Source organism: Cygnus atratus, chromosome 1 (assembly GCF_013377495.2).
Source record: "Cygnus atratus isolate AKBS03 ecotype Queensland, Australia chromosome 1, CAtr_DNAZoo_HiC_assembly, whole genome shotgun sequence".
Classification (NCBI taxonomy): Eukaryota; Metazoa; Chordata; class Aves; order Anseriformes; family Anatidae; genus Cygnus; species Cygnus atratus.
Genome location: NC_066362.1, coordinates 117,389,619 through 117,417,274, shown reverse-complemented (window position 1 = coordinate 117,417,274; position 27,656 = coordinate 117,389,619). Strand labels below are relative to the sequence as shown.

Here is a 27,656-nt window from a genome sequence, read left to right as displayed (position 1 = left end):
ACATGACAATATTTATTGATTCTAATTAAGGTTAAAAAAAGGTTCACAGCTGTCAGATAAAAATATCTGCAGAGACAATTGAAAAGGGAACTTAAGAAGTAAACCAACGGAGACAGTCACCACAGAGGCACTTGAGAAAATGCTACAGTTATAAAAGGCACAAATTCATCACACACACAGCATATATATTCCTGCAAAGCAAAGTCACTTTTTTTTTTTCTTTTTCCCAAAACACAGAGGCAGGCATCACTTAACACTGACCCGCACACGGTCACAAGAGACACACTATAAGAAGCAGTCTATAACAACGCCTAAACGATTTGACTGTAGAGTTACTTTGAAAACAAGACTGCTTTGGCCATCTCATTTTTATCTCTAAGAATGGACTGTGAGATCAAGGTGATCTTAAGGTGGAGATGTGAGAGAGAATGTTAGTCTATTTAAACACAGGTCAGGCTTATTCCTGAGCATTGGTAATCTGCAATTTAAGTGGGTCTGCTCCTTGCCTGAGAGCAGTAGCAGTTTTGTTGTCATTTAATTCTGGCTCCCTTTTGCATCCAAGTACTTCTGTAGCACACACAATTCCTTCTTCCACAAAAATAGTTTTCTTTCGTGTCTCAAAAGAAAAAAAAAATCTTACAATTTCTGCACTTCTGTAAATTCTACGTAAGTGAAAAATAGTCCCACTGAGGAAACAGGAAGATCATTTTAATAGAAGTCCCTAGCTGCTCCACCAGATCTTGGGTTCTAATTTGAACAATGTTTAGATATATACTTGTGTGATTAATGTCTTTGTCTTATTGACAGCAGATATGCTATCTGGAATCAAGATTTGCATGAGGTGAAAAATGTACTGGAAAAGGAAAGACAAGGGGCTACCTTACAGTGCTCATTTCCTTGCTAGTGTTGAGTAGTCTGTAAAATTAACTTTCAAGTATTTCAAGTATTTTTTCAAGTATTTTGTTTAACACAGATTTTCCTGCCATGACTTGTCATCCTTTGCAGTATACGGTTACTACTGCAGCAGGGTATAAGCAAGTAAACCTCTTTTTGTAGCAAACTCTTAAGACCCTTAAAAATATAATGGTAACACAAATTAGTTTGTAAGAGACAAATACAATTATTTCCATAGTTGTGCCTATTATACATTTCACTAATCTGGTAAACTCATTTCTCATCAAATGTTAAAATATAGCACTACTGGTTACCCGTTAAACCAGACTTCATCTTTCTCTTTAAAGGGTTGGCACAGAGGAATTTTATAGTGTAAGTCAATGCTAGCACAGCTCCCTCTATCCATGGGAAAGCAGCCTCATTCTCTACCTACATTTGTCAACTTTCTCATCATACTGGCATACACATATTCAACATGCCACATATTCATTTTGTGTAGAAGATGTGGAGAAAACAATAGCAAGCACTTTTTTTTTTTTTTTTTTTTAATCACGCAGTGGTCACAAGCTCCACAGCACAATGTAAAGACAAGGCTGTGGAGACAAAGAGACCAACCCTAACACTTTGGTACTCTGGAATGAAGAAGTCAAAGACTTCTGAGTGATAATACAAATGTGGCAAATCAGACCTCGTAGCTCCACAAGTATTGCCTAGGAAACCTCAGGGAATCCAAATTTAATTTGGGATTTCATGTCACTCCTACTTTTAGTAGTGGCAGAATAACATGAAAAATGCTTTGTGTTTTTTTTTTTTCTGTTTTTTTTTCCCCATTTTTGTTTCACTTTGAAACTACAAACAAGAAAGGTTTATAGCTATACACACATTAAAAAAGAAGACCAACCTCATGAAAAGGTGTTGTTATGATTCAATGCAGTCCTACCTACAACTAAATTCTTCTTTTCCTTGCATTTTCTGTTCCTACAGCACGCAGCTTTTTATTGTTAGACTAGGAAAAAACTCTGTCAGATTCAGGAGCAAAAAAGAAGATACCTTTTGGACATGAATAAAACCAATTTATCCTCTTTAGTCTCATAGTTTTGCTCCCCTTTCCAGACCTGCAGAGTATTTCTGGGGCAGAAGTGGGACTTGAATTCCAAACACTGTTGGCAGGGAAATTATCTGCAAAGGCAGCAGTACTTTATATGTTAAGTATGCATTAGCTGTCTAACACTTAGAAATACTGGGGCAAGACTTCAAGAATCTCTTCCCAAATTTAGGCTCCTACACTCATTTTCAGCCTGAGAATTGTCTGAGTTGCAAAAGCTCCGAACTCACAGAGTTCCTATTCAGCTCTGGATTTCTAATTCATTTAGTAAATAAATCACACAGGAAAAAAGCCCACGTAGAAGCACTCTGTGGTAGGCAAATGTCCTGGCCAATTAGTGCTCAATGTGATACAATGAGAAAGGCCATATGTACAGTGCTGCACTGTTCTTCTGACTTAAAGATCTTTATGTCTGAAAAGTTCCCCCATGCATTTTAAAAGGCTGTTATGAGAATATTCATTTGTGATAAAATCCAAGCTGCTGCTACGAGAAGATTTTTAACTGGCACATCAAGATAAAAAGAATGAAACCTAAGGGCCGAAACTGATGCACTGCTCACAAATATTACAGCTTTATAGACAGTTTAGTGGATTTCCATAGGACTATTTGGAGAGTAAAGTACTACTCAGCACAAGCAAGGAGATCAGATGCTAGCCCAGAAAGTCTGCATGAGACTGGTGGTAAAGTTCCTCTGCCGTCTGCTCACCCCTTTGCTGAATATATTCTTATTATACTTCCCTCCACAGCTTTTTACTGAAATGCTATTTTTTACATATAAATCACAGCTGGTTGAAGACAGAAGTGTAGCAAATGGGGTCAGAAAAATTCCAGCCATGTAACTTTCCTGAAATCACATGCACTGGGCCTCATCCTGTTACCAGTTATACCCGTGACTTGCTTTTTTTGTGCTGCAAAGATGTTACACAGCAGAAATACCTAGTTGACAGCTGGACACCTATGGTATGGGTGGTCTGGTGGTGTTTGTTTTTGTTTTTTTTTGGCTGCTGTTTTTGTGTGTTTATGTGTTTCTGCCCTCTCCCTCCCTCCTTTGTTTTTTCTGGTTAATGTTGTTTGAAAGGTACCAAACTAGGGAGGGCAGAAGCACTCGTATGCGACTCTCCTATCCCTGGTTACCTTTGATCTCTTCATCATTAAGATCCCTGATTAGTTACCAAAAGTGCACAGTCAGGACAACACCACACAGCAGGCAGAAGTGGAAGTGCTAATCACATCAATATGGTTGTTAGGAGAGACTGGAGCTCTGAATCAGCTGATCTGTGTTCAGCATGAAGTAAGCGTTGAGAGACAGATAAGGGTATTATTTACTATGCTAAAGGTACATTTCCAAGCCTGTTGTGCCCTACTAGGCAACAGACACCCTCAAGGTGTTCGAAGTATAAATGTAAGCAGATGAAAGAAAGGAAGAAGATAAGAAAATGGGGTAAAACAGTTTGTATGGACAGCTCTACAGCTTCCGGGGGTAAGCAGAGGTTAATTTGTTCACTTGCTATCTTGCAGCTCCCTTTAGGGATCTAAAGGGGGACCCTGGAGGCAAAGAGATGTCAGACAAGGTGACAGAAGTTCAGAAGGCTTTGTCTGTATCATCACATTTACACAAAGTTCCCAGTTCACACTCAGGCCCAACAGCCTGACCAGCCATGCTGCTCTACACACTGGCTGTCCTCTGGAGCCTGCTGGCGGAGAAGACCTGATCCCTTACAGTGACAGACTCAGACACATGAGCTCTGCCATTCCAGGCAGTGTGAACACAGCCAGGGAGCCTGAATTGCAACTCCTTTGTCAGAGGCAGTAAAAACATTGTCTTTTAACTCACTGACAAATGACGAATGTGACTTGCAATGACAAATATGCCATTGGAAATACTAACAACCTATGGCCGTTTCAGATGGTAGCCTCACTTGTTCTTTAAGTGCTGCCTGGGCTCCGGACATCTGGGAGAAAAAAAAAATCATTAAAAAGGTCCTTAGCAGCAATTTGCATGAACTAATCAATTACACTTTAAGTTAAGGATTTCTTTTCTCAGTCACACAGGAGGGCAGAAATGCTTTGTTTCCAGCTAGGGATGAAGTGCCAAGAAGACTTGGAGTTCAGGGCCTGGTTCAGAAGTGTAAAACACGCTGGAAAACTCATCAAAACAGGCTTTATCAAGGCATTTTGTCACCTGTGTTCTGAAATCTGGATAAAAATCTCAAAGTGATAATTCTTGGCAGGGTTTCCTAGAAATGCAACAACAAAAAAAGTTACTGCTAGAAGGAGGCCTGGATTCAAAGGGCTCTTTTTGAATATGGATCTGCACTTATCTCTCCACTCTAGTGTCTTCTTCTACTGTTTTCTCCTCTTCCCCAGTCCTGATGTGTTTTTGGAGATAGGGAAGTACATGCCAAAAAAACCTCTGAGAAAAACAAAACTGTGAGGCTTTGTGTTGGCACCTTTTTCAGTTTCGAACCAGAAGTCCTTTTTTGTAGGCAAGTAACCCTGCCACAGCCACAGAGGTGAATACAGTGGAAAATCCAATCAGCTTTAGCAGTCCTGGCACAGATGGCAAGTTCCTCTCCCAAAAGGTTGTAGTGATGGGCAAAGCTGGAACATCCTGTGGAGAGAGCATGCATTACCAACTCCACAGTGAGAGGCAGGATGTTAATCAAAAGATTCTTGAGCAGAAAAAGAACTGGGTTGAAGCAGTTCATGTTACCAAGAAGTTCAGGGCATCAAAGTTTTCTACTCAGTTAAAAGGAATACGAAGAGACACATGAAAAGGATTCATAGCCTAGTTTAAAAGTGCAATTCTTTCTAATCCCATGTTACAGAGCTGTCACATGAGTACCCTCTCTTAGTTTCTGGTATGTTCCTGTTTAGGGATGGACAGTTTTGCTAAGTAAGAAAAAGATTATTGTTGTTTAAAGAATTTTAAAAAACAACACAAAAACCCATAAATTTAACTCATCAACAACACCAAAGGAAAGATAGTAATCCACTTAACAGAAAAACTTACAACTGATTCAGGTTCTGGCTTCCAAATTTCACTTTCTGGGATTTTCCTCATAGCAAACAGTATCTGAAAATAAGCAAAATTTTCTAGTAAGCACCACTCATTTTTTGAAAGGGAAAAGGCCTTGTTTTCAATTTTTGTTTTAAAATAGCATGATTAAGATAACAATTCATAAATCTTTGTGTATCCAAATTTTAAAGAAAATGCAATCTTTGTACAACACATTTCCAGGGAGACTTGATATTTAATAAGACACTGCTCCTAGTAGAAAATAGAAACAGTAACAGAAAAAGCTCTCTGTTTAGTTGTTCCATGTGATATCAGAATTTGACTAGTCTCATGTGAATAGGGTAATATGAATACAACTAAGAGTTAAGTATCCACTCATGGCAAAGCGAGGTGTGCATAAACCAGCTACAACACGTGCAACCAATATAGCCAGGAGTGGTTTGTTTTGCAAATTTTAACATGATGTAGGAAGAGAAACAGAATCCTGTGCATAATGACAGACCACTGCTTTCAGTCAGAGAAAAGCAAGATTAGAGAGGAAACCTTCACAATGGAAAACTAACCATTCATAGTACCAAACATAACAGAGATGAGTAGGAAAGCAAATCGTCTGAAATGACAGTAATGAAAGACAGCAAGATGAACTTCTTCTATAGTAAAATGAAACGGAGGTGGTGATATAAAAGTTTTTCCTATTTCATTTTAAGATTTAAAAAGATCTCACATCTTTTGTGATGGGCTTTTATTCTAGACAAGATTCAGGAACACCATCAACTTTTCAATAAAGGAGAGTGAGAAACGTCCCTGTACTGGATTTTACACATATTTTCCCTCCACTAGCAAATGAGGGAAAGAAAGGTATCATATTTTTACCAGTCAAGCTCACTTGCCAAATTCCCTGCTGACATCCATGGAGATTGTGCTGCAATGTATATTCTTACATTAGAGAGGTCATAAAGCACTACCTCTGGAGATTTTCAAGAACAGTTTTTTCCAGGAACAAGGTATAACGTTCACAAATGGGACAGTTTAGGGACAGATGATCCCTGTCTTGACAGTAGTTTTTAGCCATCAGTTTCCCTTCACGTCATAAAACAAAGATGAAATTCCTTTTGCTGCTCTACAAACATAATATTCATTAAAATATTTGAGGAATTGGCTTTTTCTCAGAAATGAACTATTAAAATTCTTGTTCAAGGACTATATATAGCGCTATATCAATGGTATATCACTACATAAATGGTGATGTTGTAAACAGTTGAGGAAGGGACTGCCTTGGTCTGCAGACCTGCAGAACTGAGCTGTTCCCAGTGAGGCTAACAGCCGTGATCTCTCAGTATGATGACTAACATGAAGTGCCCATCTGAGGGAAAGATGTCTAGATGAGAATCTTGGATTTCTGTTGAAGAAGAAAAAAGGATTTTGTTGCTGGAAATAGAACGGAGTTTGATCAAACAGACAGAGTTCCTCCTAAGCACTCCAAGTCTAAGGGTTCTTCACCCTTCACCCTTTTTCAGAATGCCTGAGGATGTCAACACTCAAGTCCCATTTTGCCTCCAACCAGAAGATCTTCCATTTTAAATAGGATATTTGACAGTGTTGCCTGCTTTGGGTTTGTGCCTGTACCTCTCTGGCTGCTCTTTCTCCAGCCTGTATGGCCCCCTCCATGTATCCGCTCCACTCTGTGGCTGTCTCTGTGCCAGCAAAGTAGATCCTGCCAATGGGCTGCCGAAGAATCCTTACGGGGGAACAAGCAATAAGTCATGTCAGCCATACCAGGAAAGATAATGAAATCCTTGGGTGAACATTGGAATGGTAGTTTTTAAAATGACAATGGGTACTTAAAGATATTAACTTTGGATGAGTTGAGATGGATGGGTAGGCTGTCTGCATTGCATTGCATTTCTTACAGTAAGTGCAACAGTGTTAGTATTTTCTAAAGTTTTTTCACTGCACTTCTTGCAGTGCTATTTCTGGATGTGAATTTAATGCTCATGTAGGTGTAAAAGACAATTAGTTTGAGATGAGACATTTTGTATCTCGTGATTTTAGCCTATGTCTTAAATACCTAGTGCTAGGTATTGCTGGTTCTTCACACTTCACAATGAAACATTCTAAAATATGTCCCCATAATATCTAAGCAACAACCAAAATAAAATAATTTTTATGCTTTTTTTTCCAGCATTCACAATTAGTGTCATTAAAATTACTTTAAAAACTAAGGCCTCCATACATTCTTCATTACAACTGTTTTATTGATCTAAATTCTTTTTAAATTGTGAAAACTTACATTTCAAATAGGCATTACAAAATATGTATCTGGAAGCCAACAACTGGTCTGAGCAGTAAGCCTTTTTCTTCTTGGTAAATCTTATTTCCATGCAAAAATTTATGCCTGAGAGGACTGTAAACAATGGCACACTGATTGCTGTATTAAGCCTTGTCTGCTAAAAGAACAGCCCAAAGAAACCACTTGACTGTCAATGTTGACAGGAATTAACTCTCCACCCGTATTTACAAAACACCAGTTAAAGATGTGCTGGAAATGGTAACACTGATCTCAAATACCCAAAGGCTGTTTTGTAAACAGATCATGAAAAATTCCCAGTTCCTTTCCAAAAGCCTACTAAGTTGTATTCACCAAATAACAAAAAGGAAAAAAAAAAAAAAAAAAGAAAGACAGAACCCTAATGATACTGTACTCATCCATCATAAAGCCCAACTGAGACAAGTGGAAGGTTATAATATCTGTTTAAAATATTCTCTAGCAATCTCAAAGGTATAAAGCCAACAGAATGACAGAGGATTTATGACCCTTTCTGAGATTATTTATTAACTTGGTCTTATCTTGCTACTCTGAAGTCCACTATAAATAGACACCGTACCTTCCATACTGAGTCATTATGCCTGGTGGGAAGTAGGCTGTGTAGCATCCTCCAGAATACTGCTCTTCACACCAGTTCTTCTCTTCATAATGTACTGGCTGTAAAAAAGACATTAATTCACTCAAGGAAAGGACAAAGTCCTGAGGAAGCTAATAAAAGAACTGAGGAGACAGCGGTGAAGAATAGCTTATGATTTGTTGCATGACAATGCCTGACATAATGAGTACATTTAACAAGTCTCTTAATGCAGCATGGATCAGAAACAATAAAATAAACCTTAATTTTAGACACTGCTAGCTGATTTTTTTTATTTTTTATTTTTAAAGCTAATCTGGGCACTGTAGAACATAATCCTCTTAATCTGTCAATGTAAATTTACACTTTGAGCACAAATTTATGCTTTGGGCCATGTAAAGAAAAATTAACCTCTGCTGTAAACAGGTGTAATATTTGTAATATATACACTGGATACAAACACATACTGTTAAAAAATGTGACGTGGTACTTGCATGGTTCTGCATACGATATCACTGTGTTTAAAATGATGCAATCTTGAGATTGGTGTCTACAACATTTAACTCACATAGATAGGATAAACTTACTTAAAGGATATAGGGCTTCGATCACACAAACTAAGTGTGAGTTCACACAAATCCTATCAGTTATTTACCATTACAGGGAAGAGAAGACAAGGAAAAGGCAAAAAGAAAAACAGATGCAGCAATGGATCTTAGCAACTACTAAGAGAGAAGAAACATTATGCTCAATATGGACTACGAGGGAATTTCGACAGTTGAAATTTGTGGTGGTAACCACAATGAACGCCACCCTCATGAAGGCAGAGAATGAGGATAGATTTGCCTTTTTAACTGTTTCATAAACCCATTCTTATCTTCACTGTCAAATGCAATGCAAGACTTGCAGTAATGTTCTCTCCACTCCTCCACAGAGAGCAGCATGCACTCCTGTAGCAAAATGCTACACAGCACTGTGCCAGAGCACTGATGCATTCCAGTTTCTTTCTCCCCTTCCCCACTGTAACACAACCGATCAGAGACACCGTGGTTTAGATTGTGTGCTTACATGTAAAGCTTCCTCTGATCCCAGAACCTTTGCATAGAGCTCACACAGCCTCATCTTCCTGCAAGAGAAAAGCAACAGAAGACCTATGTGTAAGGAAAGAGAAAATAGGCTGCTTCTAATGTTTCAGTTTCAAGAGAACAAGCATTAGTATCTGCTCAAACTTGAGGTTCCAGCTTTTTGGGATCTATTCTAATTGTTCAGACTCCGGAGCAGATGACTTCAGAGATCTTTCACTCAAACTTCTGTGCTGCATAAGCGCCAGTTTCACCAGCAGTTATGCAAGCTGTTCCCTTGACACCTCTAGCAGACCAAGTTCATATACTACCCAAAGGTTCTCTAGGCTGTCAGGAAAAGAAGGAAGACATTGAACTTTTTTTTTTTTTTTGTCTTGGCACACAGTCTAAGTTATAATTTGTTCCTACAAAGATGCAGGTATTGATAGCCTGAGGCTCTCCAAGAATCAGTACTTTATTTCTGTATCTATAAAATCTCCTCCTGTTTTAGTTTATGAGTCTATAAATCCATGAATATACTTCATGCTGTAGTAAGCCCCAAGTGCAATTAAGTTCGTTCCTACAAGCTTTTGGGTCTTACTGTTAGCTGTACTGCACCAATTCCCAAACAGAAAATGATCAAGATGAAATAATGGTTAACGATTATGAAAAGCAAACAACTACGCAAACACAATGCTGGAAAGACATTTACTTGGTTTACTTCTGGAAGCAAATTCTGTCCTCCACAGAGGGCCATGTTGGGCACAAGGGACAGCAATACAGCAGTCCCAGCTCTGCACAGGCCGCACTTCCAGCTGTATAATCCTATGAGGAAACCATATTGACACTGCCCTACAACGCAGCCCAGCTATACCCACAAACAGCTGAACTCAAGGGATGCTATGGAAAGAGGATGAGAAAGAGAATAGGAAGGTCTGAAGGCCCTTGATGAAGGTGTCCTTCTGTGCAGGCTGGGGCTGGAGCAGCAAACATGGAGGCTGCTACTGCTTGGGAAGAGCTGCGGGCCTGGCGTGGTGTTGCTGCTGGCAGGTGACAGGCCCAGTGGCAGCAGTGAAGGGAAGCAGCCCCTTCCTGAAGCCCCAGGACAGGAGCAGAAATGTGTGGTGACACAGAGATTGGCTAGGGGGCTCAGAGAGCTGCGGGATATAACTATGAACATCTCTCTGCAGTCAGGGGGTGGCAGGAATCCAGCAACAGCCATAATGGAAGGGCCCATTTCCTCCATCTCTGTCTCTCTCCTCAAGTGAAGTGACCACCTTGCCCTGCAGGCCGCCAGCACCCCCACAGCATCTGAACCAAATGAAGCCATTTTAACAGCAAAGCCCCCTGCTAGGGTCTGCCCACTGCCCCTCAAAAACACCCACCAGCTACTGCTTTCAAGGCAGCTCAGTAACACCACAGGGCTTCATGGCAAAGTGAGCATCACCTTGGGACCCATCTGCTTCTGCTCCTCCCAGCACCATGACAGGGATGAGGAGCATCCCTCCAGGTCTGCCTGTGCCCTGCCCCTTTTCCATATGTGGGTTGCAGACCCTCCAGGGAGCCTGGAAATGGCACAGCAGAGGCTGGTAGGGATTCTCATGCATGGGCACAAGCAGGGCTCCAAGACACTGCAAGCCCTCTGCTGTTTCCCAACTACGTTGCAAACACGCATAAAGTTAGTTTAAGATAGTTGTGTAAAAGAAAATATTAAGCTTCAGGTCAAGGGCATCTTCAGACTACAAAGAAACTTCAACCCTGGGAGGAATTATTTTTCAATAACAAGGTATTACTTGAAAGAAAACAACAACGATGCACACAGAAAATCAGTTTCCAAAGGACTAAATTGTACCAACAATAATCCTGCACTAAGGACATCCCCCCTAATAGAGGCAATCCTTGCAAATGCGCTGGCCTCTCTGCACCATCTGCACCTTTTGTCTTGGAGCAGTTTAAATAAATTCTTATTTATAAATTTGTGGCTAATGCCCGTATGGAACATATGGAATATGCAGCAAGTAAAATCCTTATTTCTGGGCCTTGAACTCAGCTATGAAATTACCACCAGCACTAAATAGGAGGAGTGTTATGCCTGGAGCTACCAAGGTAGGATCCTGTTGAGACCGACACCATGCCCAGTGCTTCCTCCCTGCAGAGAGGATGAAGTGCACATGCAGACACTCTGCTCTCCTCCCTGTTCTTTCATGCCAAGGCTGTGTGTGATGCCTTTGTTGCACAGTTGCGAAAGGTAGGGCACAATTTAAACACTGTAATTAGTCATTGGCACCTGGCCTGGGAACGCCAGCTGGAAGACAGTGGTGGGCTTCACTCCTTTGGATCTGGCTTAAGCTGTAAAGCAGTTCCCATCCCCTCCCACCGCTGCTGTTCAGCCATGAATTAAAATAGCTGCCATGGACTCTACATCCAATTCCTCATATGCAGTACTGAAAACCTAACCCTGTTGTCCATGCCATGATAAAGGGAGAACCCAGCTACTGCTGATAGGAGAGCACTGTCTCAGCAAGGCAGCTAGCCCACCCTGCTCCTGCAGTCCCTCCTTGCAAACACCATAGCCCCTGTCTGAATGACGCAAACTATTTGCTCCCTGACCGTACAGTGGGAGGAGACCCAGCTTTGCACTCTGCCTTCTCCTGGAGCTTGGTTTCCAGTGAAGAAGCCTTGTACTGATGTTCAGGGGAGGAGCTGCAGTCCAGGAGGCTCCTGCTTTGTCTGACTGTGACCAGAGAGGCACCCCTAGCCCTGGCACCAGGGTGCATCTACCAACCCTCGCTCATTTCATGACCATTCTTTACCAAAACAAAGTCCTTCCTATTCAAAGATCTATTGTACAAAAGACAAGAGTTCTAAATCCTTTTGTTTAAAGCTTGACCGTAGACAGCAGTGGTCAGATGGTCATGCTAACATTTTTAATGCCCAGGGAAGAGCAGCCTTTCTTCAATGGTGCCTCACAAATAGCTAGGACAGCCCTTCATTTCACAGAAATAGAAGCTGTTCTCAAGTACTGCAAATGCTCAGTAAAATCTCGTATGTTGACACACACTGTAAGATACCATTTGGTTTTTATGATGGCTTAAAATGCTAGGCATGCTGGATTTCAGAATACCTACACTGCTTTTATCGTCTATCACCTGCTGGGGGTCTATTTCAAAGCCTGAGTGCTGAGGAAAAGAGAGCCTTGTCCATTCCTGCCAAAATTAAGGGAGATCTGTGATACCTGGCTGTCATTTCAAAAGCCTGGGATATTAACAGCCCCATCTAGACCCATTATCCACAGACAGCTAGACTACCTGCAAAGCTAATCTGAGATGACTACATCTTCTCTAGTTAGGCTAGCTATTACCGTAAAAATGTTTACTTGGACACAGTATTCCTTGTGGCATGCTTGAAATACAAATGCATTTTTTCCATGTCAAAATAAGGCTCTTCTCATATCCATACTCTATGTGTAGCTTTTAATTTGATCAGATACTGTGAAACCATGTGATGGAAAAAAAAAAGCACATTACTTTTTAAATTCTAATTTAGTAATAGACAAAAGAGGAGTACTGTATGCACATATTTATTTTAACAAGACAGTAAAAAAAAAACACTTCACCTGTGCCTGATGGCATTTTTTTTCTGCAGCTGAGGGTTGAGAGCTGGAGGCAGCTTTTTGAACTCTTCATGATACTGAGATCTTGTTCACAGCAGCTACAGCAGTGCAAGGGTTGCACTAAATTACAGATGCTGAAATGACCCACCAGGGTGACTAGCAAAATCAAACACAGTGGACAAACCTAACCTTTCTGAAAGCTTTGAAATTGCTCAGTGCAGTTGCATGAAACCAGAGGGGCAGCAGTGGGAATGAGGCTACCCTGGACCCTTCCCAGTGAGGGCAGAAGAATATCTACACTACGTCTATAGTCAGCAGCTTAGAGCAGTTCATCTGTTGGAGTCACATAAGTATAGCAGCCCAGCAGCAGATTGAGAACCAGGTCCAGAGGAGTTTCTACAGGACAAGGACTGGCTGCCACATCTACTGCCAGTTTGGATGAAGACCTCACAGAGTTCACAAAAAAAACCCCACACCACAAATAAGAGGACTACTTCCTTAAAGTGACACACCCACCTACTGTCACAAGGTTACAGCTTCCTTCAGATTAGGGCACTTTTTCCTGCTCTGGTTGTTTATAACAGAAGTTTGACTCTGAGTCTCTTAAAATCTCTATCATCTGTACTCACCTTTCTTCTTTTGTGAGATTTGTCAGTCTTCTACACTTCCGAGCAAGAATGAAACTATAAAAAAGGAAGACCATAAAACAATTTGTTTCCATTATGTTACTATGTATATTTACTATGTATATTTTATGTTACTATGTATATTTAACATGCCAAAACCTTTTGATGAGATGATGTGATCATTAATATTAGCTTTTGGGTCGCTATCCAAACTATCCATTTCATCTTACTGTGTAAAATTATATGCTATACTTACTATGTAAAAAACTCACTGTGGAAGAAACCACTCCAGAGTTCAGAGCTCATTTGTATGAGCTAAATTATTAGGTCCCAGTGACCTAAATTTTATACAGCAGTGTGTGCAGGCATATAATAACAAGAGGTTAAACCTGGGATTGACCGCTGGGATTGACCCGGAAATTAATAACTTTCTAAGACTGATCAAGCAGTTTTTAAATAAAAATAATGTAATGCTAGAAAACAAATTTTAATTTAAAGAACTGGAAGTTTTGGGGAGGCAAAATATTTAGAGAAAGCTTTAAATTTGTGCTTTAACCCCCTTTTTTCCTTCTCCTTTCTTTCTGCTTCTCCATTTTTATACTTTGCCACATGACAAGGCAAAATATGACAGGCAGAAAAAGAGAAGAAACAATAGAATTTCATCATTTAAAATTTCCTATTAAATCATAGTGAGGATTTTTTTGAAAGAAAAACTCATAAAAATATTCACTATACGCTGAGAAACAACCCTTTAACTATCAGAATATTCTTAGTTGTAAGCGATCCACGTGGTCTGTGGAGTGTATTTTATTAAAGGATTTCCCTTCAAAAGTAGCAGGTTTTCTGCTTCAGTTGTTGCCTCTAAGACAAAATAAAGAGGCATTAACTACATATCTTTTTTCTTACCCTATTATGGCAGGAAAGCTACCATCAGGCTTAGTATCATCAAGTGTTAAGCCAATTGCAGCATCCTCATCTTCAATCATCATGGTACCACAATACCCTGTAAGCACAAGGAGGAAAAGAATTTAGGATCCATATATTCAGACACATGTGCGAGCTGTGAAATATTCAAAATTTGACCGGAAAATGCCCTAAACAACCTGATCTAAAGGTACCCTGCTCTGAGCAAGGCATTGGACTAGATGACATCCAGAAGTCCCTCCTAATCCATATCATTCTCTGACTCTGTGATTCTAATATAAGGAGATATGAAAATGAAAGAAAGGAGAAAGAAACAAAACAAAACAAAATAAAACAAACATCAAGTGACAAAAATTAACATGTATCCCTCACTGATCTGCAAGGCAGCTCACATTGGCTCACAGAAGTGTTAGATCCTATCTTGAAGAGGAAGTTTGCATCTGAGATGTGCTGACAATTAGCAATTTTTTTGAAACAGAAAAGCTTCTGTCTTCTTCTTTAAAGCAGAAAGACAGTAAAGGAATCTATTGTTGAATTCACAATACAAAAATACAAAAATAAACTCCAACCCAGTTAGCAAGATTGCATAGAAATTGCACAGAAACAGATTGTTCTCAGATACTGAAGATGTTCAAGTGCCCCTAGCACAATTGTTTCCATATGTGACATTTATGTCAGACAAAGGAAGAGATATTTGTAAATTGTTTTGAAAATGTAATTGTTCTTAAAAGAAGAATTTGAAGAAAATAAATTCTTCTTAAAAGAAGAAAAACTGTGCTATCAAAGCACAGTAGGCAAACTATGGGTTGTACCAGGAAATGGGAGTTATCTTTTGCCAATCCATCCCAAAACTTAATGGCCAGTATATGCCAAAATCCAGAGCTCTTAAAATCATACACAGAGATGAAGGGGGTGTGACACTTGTAGACAAACAGGTGTGGACTCATTATAACCACAGAAGAGAAATGGGTGCTGTTACATCACAGTTTGTCTGAGACTAAGTTATAAAAGAGATCTGAGGAATCATAATTCAGCATATAAAGGGTGCAGGTGGAGATGTCCATGGGAAGACAACTTAAATGAATCCTGCCCAATGCAGTTACAAGGCAGAGGTTTTGCATACTGACAGCTGATGGGATAAGACCTCTCTCCATCATACGTCTCTTGTACCTTTGGATTACTGTACGAGTGGGAGAAACTCATAACCAGGTACCTCCAAAGGAAAAGTAGAGGACAACAAAGAACAACCAAGGCAATAAGCAACAGGCATGACTGTACCTTGCCCTCTCCCTTCATGCCTACCCCCTTCTTTTTCTTCTCCCATCCACCCAGTCTTCCAAACCTCTCTCTAGTTTCTCAAACAAGTAAAGGCAAAAATGGCACGGAAGTGTATGGAATCTCCTTCTAAGATCCACCATTCCCTAAACTCAAAGTCCACTCTGTTACCATGTACTTTCTCCCTCTCTATTCCACTACTACTACTACTACTATTCCCTTTAATTAAAACATAATACCCTTCTTCCTCCAGAAGGTTTCCTTGTAGTACACGATGCATTTGATGACTGAGCCCATTGGGATTCGATTGATGAGCTGGTTTCTCATTGGGGGCAAAGGTGGGTTGAAATGAATCTTCAAACCAAGAGCTGGGGGAATGGCACTGATCACATATTTGCCCTGCAGAAAAAATTATACATAAGCCAATGACATTCTCCACTACTTCAACCTAACTATATAGCCCTAATGATTTCAGCAGACATCTGGAGAGGTTGCAGAGTGTATCTTCTAAAGCAATTTTGGCATTTAGCACAAGAATTGCGAAACTGAACCCTCACAAAATCCTGGTTGTTAAAACAACAACCAAGCTTTATGTAAACAGCCATCTGTTCCAATGATGGGCAGCTGCTCTTTTCCCAGCACTTGAAAAAATCCAGTGGAGAGATTTTCTGTGTTAAAGAGTCTGTTGGTCTCCTTTCCATCTGGACTCCTCTGTTACGACTTGGAAGCAAAGCCTGATTTTTTTTTTTCCACAGGAAGTTTATTATTAAGCTACAGTATCATGTTCACCTTACCACTACCCTTTAATTCTGAAGGTAACTAAACACAAAGAAAAGGTGGTAGTGAACAACAAGTTTCAACAGACACTGCTTTTCAGATATCATTTTACAGTTCTGTCAGTGCTATTACGAAGGAACAATCAGAAAACATGACCTTCTGTCATAGCCACTTTGGTCTCTGCTACATTTTTTTACAGGATTTTGGACAAGACAAAAAGGAAAAACTGAAAGTTTTCTAGCTGTCCCAATACAAATGGTTGTTTAGATGTATGAGGTTTCATCACCTCATATAATTCATGATCTAAGGTTTCCACTATGACATTTTCACCCGACTGGTCAATGCGGACTACTGGCTTCCTCAGCTTCACTCGGCTTCCCAGGCGCTCCATTATTTTCTCACTGATCTGTCCAGAGCCTCCAACAAACTTTCTCTCCTGAAAGACAGAAAATGACGACTCAGCAGAGAAGGAATCAGCAAAGCAGTGCATGCAAAGTCCATATCATGACAGATATTTTGCTTGGGGTTCAAAACAAACTTCATTCTTCTGTTGTTAACAAACTTTCTTCAGAAAGTTTAGCAATCTTGGAAAAAGTCTCCACATTATTTTCTCTTTCAGTGAACTCCTGCACTTCCCATATTTGACCACCAGCCAAAACTAGAAGTATCAGTAACCTCATGAGAAAAAAAACACTCTAATGCGATCTTCAAATGGATTCCACAGACCTGTGTGCATCAGCAACACTGATCACATATCCTGCAGTATGTAATCCAACCCAACTTAAACTCAAATAACCTCTAACATACTGGAGGATTCAAATAATATTTTATGCAATGTATTTACAATTAAATTATCTATAATTACTGATGTATCTATGCACGTTTATCTATGCATTTTTATGTGTTGTAATTTTTATCTTTGTATTTTTTAATCTTTGGGGTTTTTTAGCTTTGTATTTTTGTCTTTGGGTACTTATTTGTGATTAAATAACTTACACTGGTAAAAATACAATTATTTCTAACATATTAACTAAAATTTGCATTTCTAAAGTAGAAGACCATTAACAGAGCCTTTACTTCTTTGAAATGCAGAAGCAGCACCAAGGTACCAGTCTTACAGTCATTTTAGAGCAATTCTATACTTCAGCATGGTTGTTCATTTTCTTCAGACTGATTTTTAAATCTTTACAGTTTTAATCCTTGGAAGTTTGTGTCTTTAGGAACCGAGCTCCAGGCTACAATTCCAGTATTGATTTGAAGTGCTCTGCACGCTGATGCAGCTAGCATTACCATCCTCATGAAGTATTTCTGAAGCAGTAAGGCTGGCTTCATCCTTATACCAGAAGGAAGCATGATACTTTCTTTTGTTTAAAAAATGAATAAACAAAGTATGTATTCCAACCAGAGCCCAAAAGGAAGACAGTCAGGAGCTGTTACAAATGTACTGATCCCTAGGCCAATGCCTTCAGTACAGGAACAGCCTTCAACATGAGTTTAGCAAGAGTTTGATTAATGTGTAAATGCATACAGCTAGTTACCAATGTGCTATTGGGTCAAAGTCACGGGTGTATCCATTCGCCCTCTGAACTTAAATAAACAAGCAGAATAATGAAGCTAAACAAGGGCTCATCGCAAGCTGCAGAAGGTGATGGCTGACAATACCTGCCCTCCATTGGTTGTTGAGAAGATCCTGGCTGTCCCCCCACACTGCTTCACATACCACAAAAACCAGAGGGCAGAGACCTCATGGGGTTCAGAAGTGACATCCACGTTCACAAACAGAGTTGCAAAACTCTTGGCAGCACTGCAGCAAAGACAAGAAAGTAAGTAAATTTAAAGCTTGGAAAAGGGTGACAACCTCATTCTTTAGTACGGCAGAGACTGTCTTTGGCAATCTCTTCTTCCACTGAAGCTGAGGGCAAATGATTCCTTTTTTTCAGTTGCAACAGGAAACAATATTAATTGTTTTTATGGAACATTTTTCAAGGAACCCTGTAAAAACATGTTAATTAAATATTGCTGTAGACCTGCCAAATTAGGGCTCCAGGAGACACAAAGGCCACTGAAAGCTTATAGCATTTTTATGCTACCAATACAAAGTTAGCTTGTCATTCCAGACTCAGGAATAAGGGAAGCAGGCTCTCATGTCTTCACTGGACTGCAAAACCAATGTGTCCTCCCATGGTTCCTGGGTCATATCCAAGATCTGCTGTTCTGTTTGCACTTCCTGAATACTTGTCCCTCAAGCACACAGCATATGGATTATTCAACATTTGTCATTAAAAAAAAGTTAGGCATCTTGTCTAAGCTAACTATCTAAGCTCTCTGGTTAGTCAGCACCCCTCACTGCTCTCTCCTCTGCTGTGTTCTGGGAGGGTGCTGCAGCAGGAACATACCAAGGAAAGAAGAGAAATAGAAAGACGTAAGTGAGGTTGTAGTTTATACAGATTAACACATAAGTTTGGCAAAAAAGAAAAAAGGGAAAGGATACTTTTGGTTACACAACTCAGTATTTTAAATGGTGGTCTGGTACCCAGTGGTGATGAACACAGAAGTGGAAAAGTGGCCTGTGTCTGAAGAAGAATCACTGCTTTATGCCTTCCAGTTGGTGCTTTCATTACAGGAATATGCAAAATGGCAGCTCTACTGGAAATTATTGTATAAATCTGTACAACATTTTAAGGTGCACTAAGACAGTTAATTAAGGCTCAGGCAAATATTCTTCCTGTTAAAAGTAAACACTTCCCTTGCCCTCACTGAGAAATATTTTAGAGTGACATGGAGAACACGACCAGGAGATGCTCAGCTTAACTGCACTGTGAACTACAGGGACTGAGCACCTATAGGTATTTCATATGCCAAGCACCAGGTAATCAATAAGTTCCAAAGCTAGTACAGAATTCACTTTCAGTTGTTTCTTCCTTTTTTCAGTCTTTGATCTTCAAAAAAAAAAAAAAACCAAACAAACAGAAAAAAGCATAACTCAAACATATTATTTCAAGTTCAGCTGTAGTTCTACATATAAAAAAGGTCTAATGTCCTTGCTAAAAATGTACAAAGCCCTGCCGCAGTAAAATGCTGCCCCATTTTCTAAAATATGGGTGCATTCTGGCTTCATTCTTGACAGACAAAAATGATACAGAAAATATTTATCATTTTTTATCTATATAAACACATACTGAAAAATATGATCAGCTCTGAAAGATGGGAGAATGGGAGAATTAGTGTATGTACTTATTAATATTTCATACACAGGAGGTACTAGGCAGTGGTGAAATCTTCATTGTTTCTGCTGCCTTCTCCCATTGCTTTTCAACATTTCAGTTTCCCAGTTTCTTCTGATGTTTTACCTAGCAATAGCAGAATGATTTCAACAGGGCATTTCCAGCATGCAAGTCTAGCCAAAAGCAAATCTGTACATTCTGTTAGATGAGAGGAAATAGTAGAAGATTACCCTTCTGGATGACTACCTTCCAGGGTGGGAAGTTTCTACAGAACGTTAACTCAATCTTGAGCAAACTGGGCAAATCAAGCTGAGACGCACATATGAAATCTGAAAAGCATCTTGGAATTAAGGGAGGCTGACAGTTATGCCAATACTGAGGTAAAATGTCAAGTCTTATTCCATCAGAGAGCCTGAAAAAATATGACTGTAGTTCTGTGACCTATTGGATATTGAATAGCTACCAGTGTGCGGTGTTCTGCTAACGCGAGTAGTTCCTTACCAAATCAGAGGTTAAAAAGGCCAGCAGAGTGGACAGCATACATTTCTATTTCGTATCACTGAATATGGATGGTGGCACAAATGAGAATTGTTTGTGTACAGCGATAACTCTTGTTGCAAATGAAAGTAAAATGACCAGAAGACTGAATGTTTTTGCACAAGAGCCTACTGTTCATTAGCAATGCCCATGTTCCTCTCTAAAGGCTGACTGAAACCATAAAAATGTCTCCCAGTGCTGCTGGCAGTGTCATTCTGAGAGGGTGCTATCAGGCTTTTGCACTAAGGTTGTGCCTGCTCCCTGCAGCAGGGTGTTGGATGCTTAGAAATTCTAACACTGTTGCTGTAGAAATCAATCTGCTTTACAGCAAGGCTGAATTTATGTTTTTTTGCTTCAGTGTGAAGAAAACCAATCAAACTGCTCTTGAATGGCAAGCAAAGAAAAATTGCTTTGATGTATACATAAAAACAGGAAGCATTCTCAGTTTCCCTGGGTGGTATATAGTGCAGCAGTTAAACAATAGAACAATGGATGTTAGTGATTTATTGCCATTTCAAGACAAATGTTATAGTACTTTGGTAAAATCAGCTGGTCCATTACAGAATAAATGTATGCTGTTCCATCAAAAAAATGATTCAAAAGCCTTCTGTAGCCAGAGCATTTTTCCTTGAATACTTAAACACACAGTAATATGTAACAGATGAAGGTATTACCCAAGTATTCAGAAGTAACCTCTCCCACAAAATCCATTTTCCTTATATCTTCGTATTAGTCTAAAAAGTTATGGAAATGTAACAAAAACTACTGTGTGTGCTGATAAGTGTTGTGGTCTACTGTAAAAATATTTTCTCATTCCACTTCTTCAAAAAGTCTGTATCCTAGTGGTAATTATATCTGTTTGCCAAGCAATAATGTCTACTTGGAGTTCTAAGTTATAAATATAAGCTTTCATATCTACTTCCATATTACATAGTTTCTTACTTTGTCCAGCAAATTTTATCTATGAAATCTTGCATAGTCATTTTGTCCCATTCTTCTGCACGTGGAGCCTTCCACGGGGCTTCATTAGGAATCTAAGGTAACATAAAATAGTATTCATCAGCAAATGAATGAGTGGCATAAGAAAAAGACAACAAAGTGAACAGGTTGATTTCAGGTTAAAATGAGGAAGTCCAGACTGTTGTTTAGGTCTATTGTCAGAATAACATTGATATAGTGTTTTAATATTAATTTTTAATAATTCATTCTGAATGTGTTATTTTCATAAGAAACAGTTACCTCTTTGGGTTCGAATTAAAAGTTCAGGAAAAAAAAAAGGAGAGAATTAACATTTGAAGCTGAATGACTGCATGAAAGAGAAATACATAACACAAGAGGCAGCGAACACAACTTCTGCTTTATCCTCAGTATCTGCAACATTGCAGACATAATCTCATCATTACATGATAACTCTGCCTGCAAATTCCTGACAGGCAGTACAGTGAACTTAACAGAAGATGCTTTTAAGGATCATTCTTTTTCATATATGTATTTTTAGATATAAGAATAGAGAATAATTTTAGAGTTAAGAGCTAGAAAGATAAAGCACAGTGCTGAGGAATGGGTCTGGGTTGTTCTATAGCTCTCTTGTTCATCTGTGCCAGTAACAGCCACCTCTTTTTAAAATCTTGTAGCTCAATGGAAAATATGCACTAATGGTAACAAACTAAAATGGTTGGGTTGAATTTGAGGGTGGAGAAGGACATATTTTACAGGCCTACAAGACTCTTAAAATGCTGCTTACTCAATTGCCAGCCATAATGCTAAAATCACAAGCATAAACCCTGATTTCATTAAAAAATAAATAAAAATAATAATAATAATTTAAAAAAAAAAGAGGTAAGATGGTAGGATTGCAGACAGGCTTAGCAGCATGGCTTTCAGAATGAGAATGCCAGGATGCCATTTATGCATGTGCTCTGACCACCAGTGTGTACCAAAGTACACGTTGTCATGCTGTTTTTGTCAGGAGCTAGGCATGTTCAAGCTAGACCAGCTTTGCCTGTCTACATCCTAGTCCCATCTTCACTCTGCCCCACTGATCAGCTTCACACGGAGACAAAGCTGAGCTGAAACGGTCAGCTGCAATTCCTCCTGCCGTACCTCCTTTCCCATTTCATCCATGGTCCTCCACAGGTTGTTGTAGTCCAGGTAGGCCAAAGGATTCCACAGAGGAGGGAATGCACCTTTGAAGGGGTAAGACTTACCCTACAAGATGAAAAAAAAAAAAAATCAACAAATTCATAAAAAATAAAATACAATCATACTGATAGTTTCTATGTGTGGGAAACCACACCAAATGGTTAAGTTCCGACTAGAAGAAAGCATAAATTTAATCAATACGTGTAATGCCTTCTGGCAGATGATGTCTGTGGGCCACACACTGAGACATAGGAGGCTCCATCTGAACACCAGGCAGCCCTTCTGTGCCATGCAGGTCATGGAGCACTGTCACAGGTTATCCAGGGAGGTTGTGTAACCTTGGAGATCTCCAAAAGCTGCCTGGACATGGTCCTGGGCAGCCTGCTCTGGGTGGCCCTGCTTGAGCAGGGGATGGAGTAGGTGGCCTCCCTTCCCACCTCAGCCGTTCTGGGATTCTGTGTGTGCAACTTAAACTTGACACACAGTTAAGCCAATCATGTGCAAAACTGGTAGTGCCTTGTATCTTGAACGTTTTAAATTGGGTACTTCTGGGCAATAAAACTAATATCCTGCAGGAGAGTCACTAATATCAGACGAAAAAATGAGACAGAACAGTATTGCTCAACTGAGATGAGAAAACAGCTATTTTTTTCCTGAGAACAAGAAAGATATGTTACATATTTTCCTAAATGTTCATGAAAAAACTTAATTGGTAATTTCATTTAGTGACTTTTTTTTTCTTTCAAAATCAGACCAAAGCAGCTGTGATAAGCTTTATTATACACTAAAATCATAGCTCAGAGACCTTCCTGGAACAAACTCTTTCCAGCTAACATACACATCCACAGCCCTATAGAAAATGTAGTATTTACTAATAATCACTATTTCTCCCATTCAACAACCACACCTCTGGCCATATATTCCTGATAGTGACAGTCTGGCCAATGTGAATGGCCTAATTTCGTCATTATATATTTAATAGTTACATTTTATAAATGTAGCCACTACTATCAGTCCAGAAAGTCCAGTTTAATTAAGGGCAAAAGACAACAGTTAATTTGTAAAGCTCTTTTATTTACAAGGGATTTCCTTGGCTTACTATATGTATGGCAACATAATAGTTATAAAAAGTCACAATGAAACGCACATTAGCATTATATGGCTACTCTTTCTTTACAACACATTCTGGACTCCATAAAACTGATGACCAATAAAGGCCATATTGTGTGGCACTGTTGATTTTTCAAAACTTATATTAAATTACATATTTAAGGGGGCATTGCATCATTATGAATGCCAATTGGTAGAAGTATTAAATTTTAATAGATATTGATACAGTGCCACACCAACTGATCACCCTGGCTTCAGAAGAAATGCTGCATCAGGATTAAATATTTAGAGCAAGGTTACAACGAACAAAAAACACTGTGTCTCATTGAAGATAAGTATACAAAGACCACTTACATGAAGAAGTGTCAGGCTTGGTTTGATTTAGCCACTTAATCAATAATGTGAAAGAAGGGACAGAAAGTACATTATTCAAATCTGCAGCTGTTGCAAACACCAGGAGAGACAGTAAAATGGCACAAAAAGATCTTGAGAGACTAAAAAACTTGGTATGGAATAACAAAAATACATACAACCTTGAAAAATGCTGACTTGTAACTTTGAGGACTTCTAATTCAAAGAGAGAGAAACTTAAAAAGCAGAAATTCCAGAAACAAAACCTCAATATAAAAGTATGAGCAAATTGAAAATCAGTTAAAAAAAAAAAAAAAAAAAAAAAAAAAACAGAGCAGGTTGGAGTAAGTGAAGAAGAAACTTTTTTTTTCACCTAGTCTTTGTAAGGCCGTGAGACTCTAATGGAATTCTTGTAAGAAACACCAAGGTAATGAAAGTTTGGAAGAAAGCAAAGTGCAGGAAGAAAGAAACTCTGCAGAACATGTGAAAAAGTAGCTGCAAAACAACAATTCCATTTTGCGGTGCTTTTGAGGGGAGATTATGGTTTGCAACATGCCAAAATGTCAATTTTTAGAAAGTTTTCAATCAGCAGTTTTGTCATAGATGGAGTTGATCCCCAGTCACTCCCTGAGGCAGAGGTACCAAGGCTGAAAGCCTCGTGTTTCCAATCTTAGAATGCACATTACAGCACATGTTCAGAAATACTGCAGAAAATGTCAGGAAAGGTTTGCTTTCATTCAACATGGAACAAAGTGCATCTATACAGCTCTTGTGCTCAGCCGTATAAAAATACATTATATTGGAGTCAAGCCTATAGATGGAGATCATGAATTGCTGTAAGTTTATACTTCACTTGGTCCTGAAATGGGCATTTTTGCTACTACTATGGAATCTCTTAAAATGAAAATAATTTGTACTGAGACACACCTTCATGGTCTACTGTCAAGGAACTTTGAAAGAAGAGCAATAGGTCAGAGACTAAGTAACCTCCCATCCCAACTAGTAAAATCTGAACCGTGTTGGTAATTACCAACACCAACTATCAATTCGCTTTTTTGGGCACAAAGATTTCATAGCAGCCACAAGTCAGTTTTGCTGTGCCTTGTTCTGAGCACTGGAGCTACCCTTCACACGCATACAAACCTGCATAGGTATTCCAAAGAAAGAGTATATTGGTTTGGTTTTTAATACCTAGCATTTCCCAGATTTAGATTTATGAAACATGTATACTGCTGTGCCCACAAAAACCAGGACAGCATCAGAATGGGTTATTCCAATTATTGATTTTGTTCTGAGCTTCCTGCTCTGCCAGAGGCAATCCTACCTGAGTTATCCCCTCTGAGTTAACTCAAGTCTTATGAATTCCCTGTGGTGTTTTTTCATGAGTGCATCACTAAGAGACACATAAAACACATCTTTGTTTTAGTATTCTTCTATTTCACTGCATTTGAACTGCTGAAAGGGAAAAGTTGGGTATGTCTCTTGTGCAGAAATCTGGGGCAACAAGTCTCATAAAGCACGAGAACAAATCTCAACCTGGAAAAATAAAAATAATCACAGAAGTGAGGGAGTCTCCTGTGAAAGTTACATTCAAGAGCTCCTAAGACATTATGTAAGGCCTGATCCTTATTTCCTATGTAGACAAAACTCCAGGAGCTGCCAGGCAAACTCATTCTGAGAGTGCAAGACTACGATCTATACAGAAACAAAAAGAACACCACTAAAGAAAGACAACATATATTTCTGAGTAATTTCCAACAAAACAAAACATTTCAGCTTTACTGATGAATTTGTACTTTTGCAGGTACAACAAGCTTTTTGATCCTTAGGCAAAATTTGCCTATTTCTATCATATTGCTGGGAATAGCATTCTCCAAAACTACTGGTGCTGCATGATCTCCAAAGAAAAACAAGATATGTGGATGAAAAATATGCTCAAAAATGCACAAAACATTTACTTTTCAAATGTTTTTAATACCCAAATCAGAGCAGTATATAAGCTGTAATAATATCAATCCCATCTAATCATTTGATAAAATATTTTAACGCCAATACTTTAATAATGACCAGAAGTATTTCTTATCATTTCTTTTTTTTTGGTGGGTGTGTGAGGGCGCACTCAGTGGTATTTAACAGAGGGCATAAATAGTTTTTAGAAACTGATTCATAATGCCACTTGCAATGCTTCCAAAAGCAGAACACCAGCAATGGCAGCTGGAGGTCTACCCGCTATTGCATGGGTCACTTGCTGCTTAAGGAGATTGTTGCCGCATTATGGGCTAAAGCATACTGAAGGAGCTGAAACAATAGGGAGCAAATTCTAGTAACCCAGCTGTCTCTGGAGTAAACAAACAGGAAAATGAGGAATCCAGTGTAAGATGTCACAAATATTACAATTCCTGAAAGATTTTCTCATTTATGTGTTTTGAAGAATGTCACGTCAACCAGTGTTTGGCTTAGTTACACTAGACCCATGTAATATAAGTGGTATGGAAATAAATTCTCTACAGACATCAGCTCTGCCTCAGGGCAAACGGATAACATAACAAGAAATGGGTTACTACTACAGGGCTGGGGAAATATACAGCATGGTAACTGAATACCAGCAGCCCCTTGAGTATCAGCCCCAGCACCTGGGAGGTCATAAGGATGGGTCCCACACACCTCCTCCTTGAAGTGGGATTGAGAGAATGGTTAGGGGAGAAAGGACATGCTCTGCCAGGAATTGTCATCAGTATCTCACTGCAGATTGAGATCTCAGAAGAAAGTCTGGTTTTGCAGGCACAAGACCACTTTGTGCTCCCCTAAAATGTTGTGTACCCAGGCAGTACCCAAGCGGTATTCCACATCACGACCTGCAGCCCCTCATGCCAATGATCCGTGCAGTTTTTAGAGGTGGTACAAACATAAACATAGCCAGCTTTCAGTGTAGGAAATGAGACTACATGATGCAATCTCTGCACCCGTGAATGAGCACAGATACCCCCTCAGCTAAGCTCTCTAAGCCTTGGAGAAGCAGCTTCTAACTTCACGGGGATGTCAGTCTGCATATTAATCTGCAGTTACACAGCTTCACAGGCATGTAGTGCCATCTGCTGATTCATAAGCACGAGTACATCACACACCTTGTTCTCTCAGCTTAAAATCCTAATGTCATTCACGTGAAGTGCAGAAATAGTAAGATACAAAGTCATGAGAACGTAAAAGAGAAATGGCAAGGAGTCACATCAGGCTGGAATTCAGTACCTTCTCACGCTCAGTTTGTCATCTGCTGCATCATGGAAAACTGTCCCCATTTTTGTTTTTGTTTTATCCATAACATCTAACAATATGTGTCCTTGGGACTCAACCTCTGATTAATCATAATTCTCAGTAAAATGTGGCAACTAGCTGGACCAAATGACATCCAACAGCTGAGACAGGTAAACAGACCTGCTGAGAAAACTGGAACCGTGAAGTTCCCTTCTCTGAGAAACTGTTCCATTCGTAAACTTAGCTGATTACTATGCTGACAGGTATTACAAAAATAAAAAGATACAAAGATCAGAAAATATAAATGCAGTGCAAGAAAATCCAGATAACTAATGGTGCAAATCTGCAATATTAAGACGTGCCAAAATACCCTCTAAATATATTTCAGTATTTAATTCTGCATCTTCAGCTCTGGATGCCAGTGTGTTTTGTGAAATTTGATCATCAAAAGTAATTTCATTTTAAGTGTAGCATAGCCAGAAACACTGGCCTGAAACATGCCTCTTGAAAAGGAAAGGAGCTAATTGGGAACAATGTATTTCCTCTGTATTATAAAGTCCATCTTCACTCTGCCACCACATAAGTGAAAAACTCGAATACATGTCTTACCTGAAAAAAGGCAGAATGGGAAAAAAAATAACACTGAGGTATTTTAGAAAGAAAACTTGAGGTTCTGCTCTGAATTTAAAAGAGAATATAACCCTTTGATCCAATCAACTGAGAAAAAAGTTGACTAGAACCAGACTTTTTATTTACAGATTTAAGACACACCTTTACAAAAAGTGCTCAAGTGTCTTATGAAGTACATATTTCAAAGGACTGTGGTTCTAAATGTTCTTCCAAAC

At 39.3% G+C, this 27,656-nt stretch overlaps 1 protein-coding gene across 1 annotated transcript in view; it reads right to left on the bottom strand.

Moving 5' to 3' along the window:
* MAOB (monoamine oxidase B) overlaps positions 1 to 27,656 on the bottom strand; it is a 54,647-nt gene continuing 26,991 nt past the window's right edge. Inside the window, exons 4-15 of the mRNA XM_035542209.2 lie at positions 22,060 to 22,164; positions 20,899 to 20,990; positions 17,858 to 17,999; positions 16,482 to 16,631; positions 15,658 to 15,817; positions 14,126 to 14,222; positions 13,223 to 13,276; positions 8,988 to 9,045; positions 7,905 to 8,002; positions 6,646 to 6,757; positions 5,014 to 5,076; positions 1 to 4,611 (exon numbers count right to left, since the gene is read on the bottom strand). Coding sequence (XP_035398102.1) covers positions 4,456 to 4,611; positions 5,014 to 5,076; positions 6,646 to 6,757; positions 7,905 to 8,002; positions 8,988 to 9,045; positions 13,223 to 13,276; positions 14,126 to 14,222; positions 15,658 to 15,817; positions 16,482 to 16,631; positions 17,858 to 17,999; positions 20,899 to 20,990; positions 22,060 to 22,164 — 1,287 coding nt within the window. The 3' untranslated portion in view covers positions 1 to 4,455. The remainder of the gene's footprint in view (positions 4,612 to 5,013; positions 5,077 to 6,645; positions 6,758 to 7,904; positions 8,003 to 8,987; positions 9,046 to 13,222; positions 13,277 to 14,125; positions 14,223 to 15,657; positions 15,818 to 16,481; positions 16,632 to 17,857; positions 18,000 to 20,898; positions 20,991 to 22,059; positions 22,165 to 27,656) is intronic.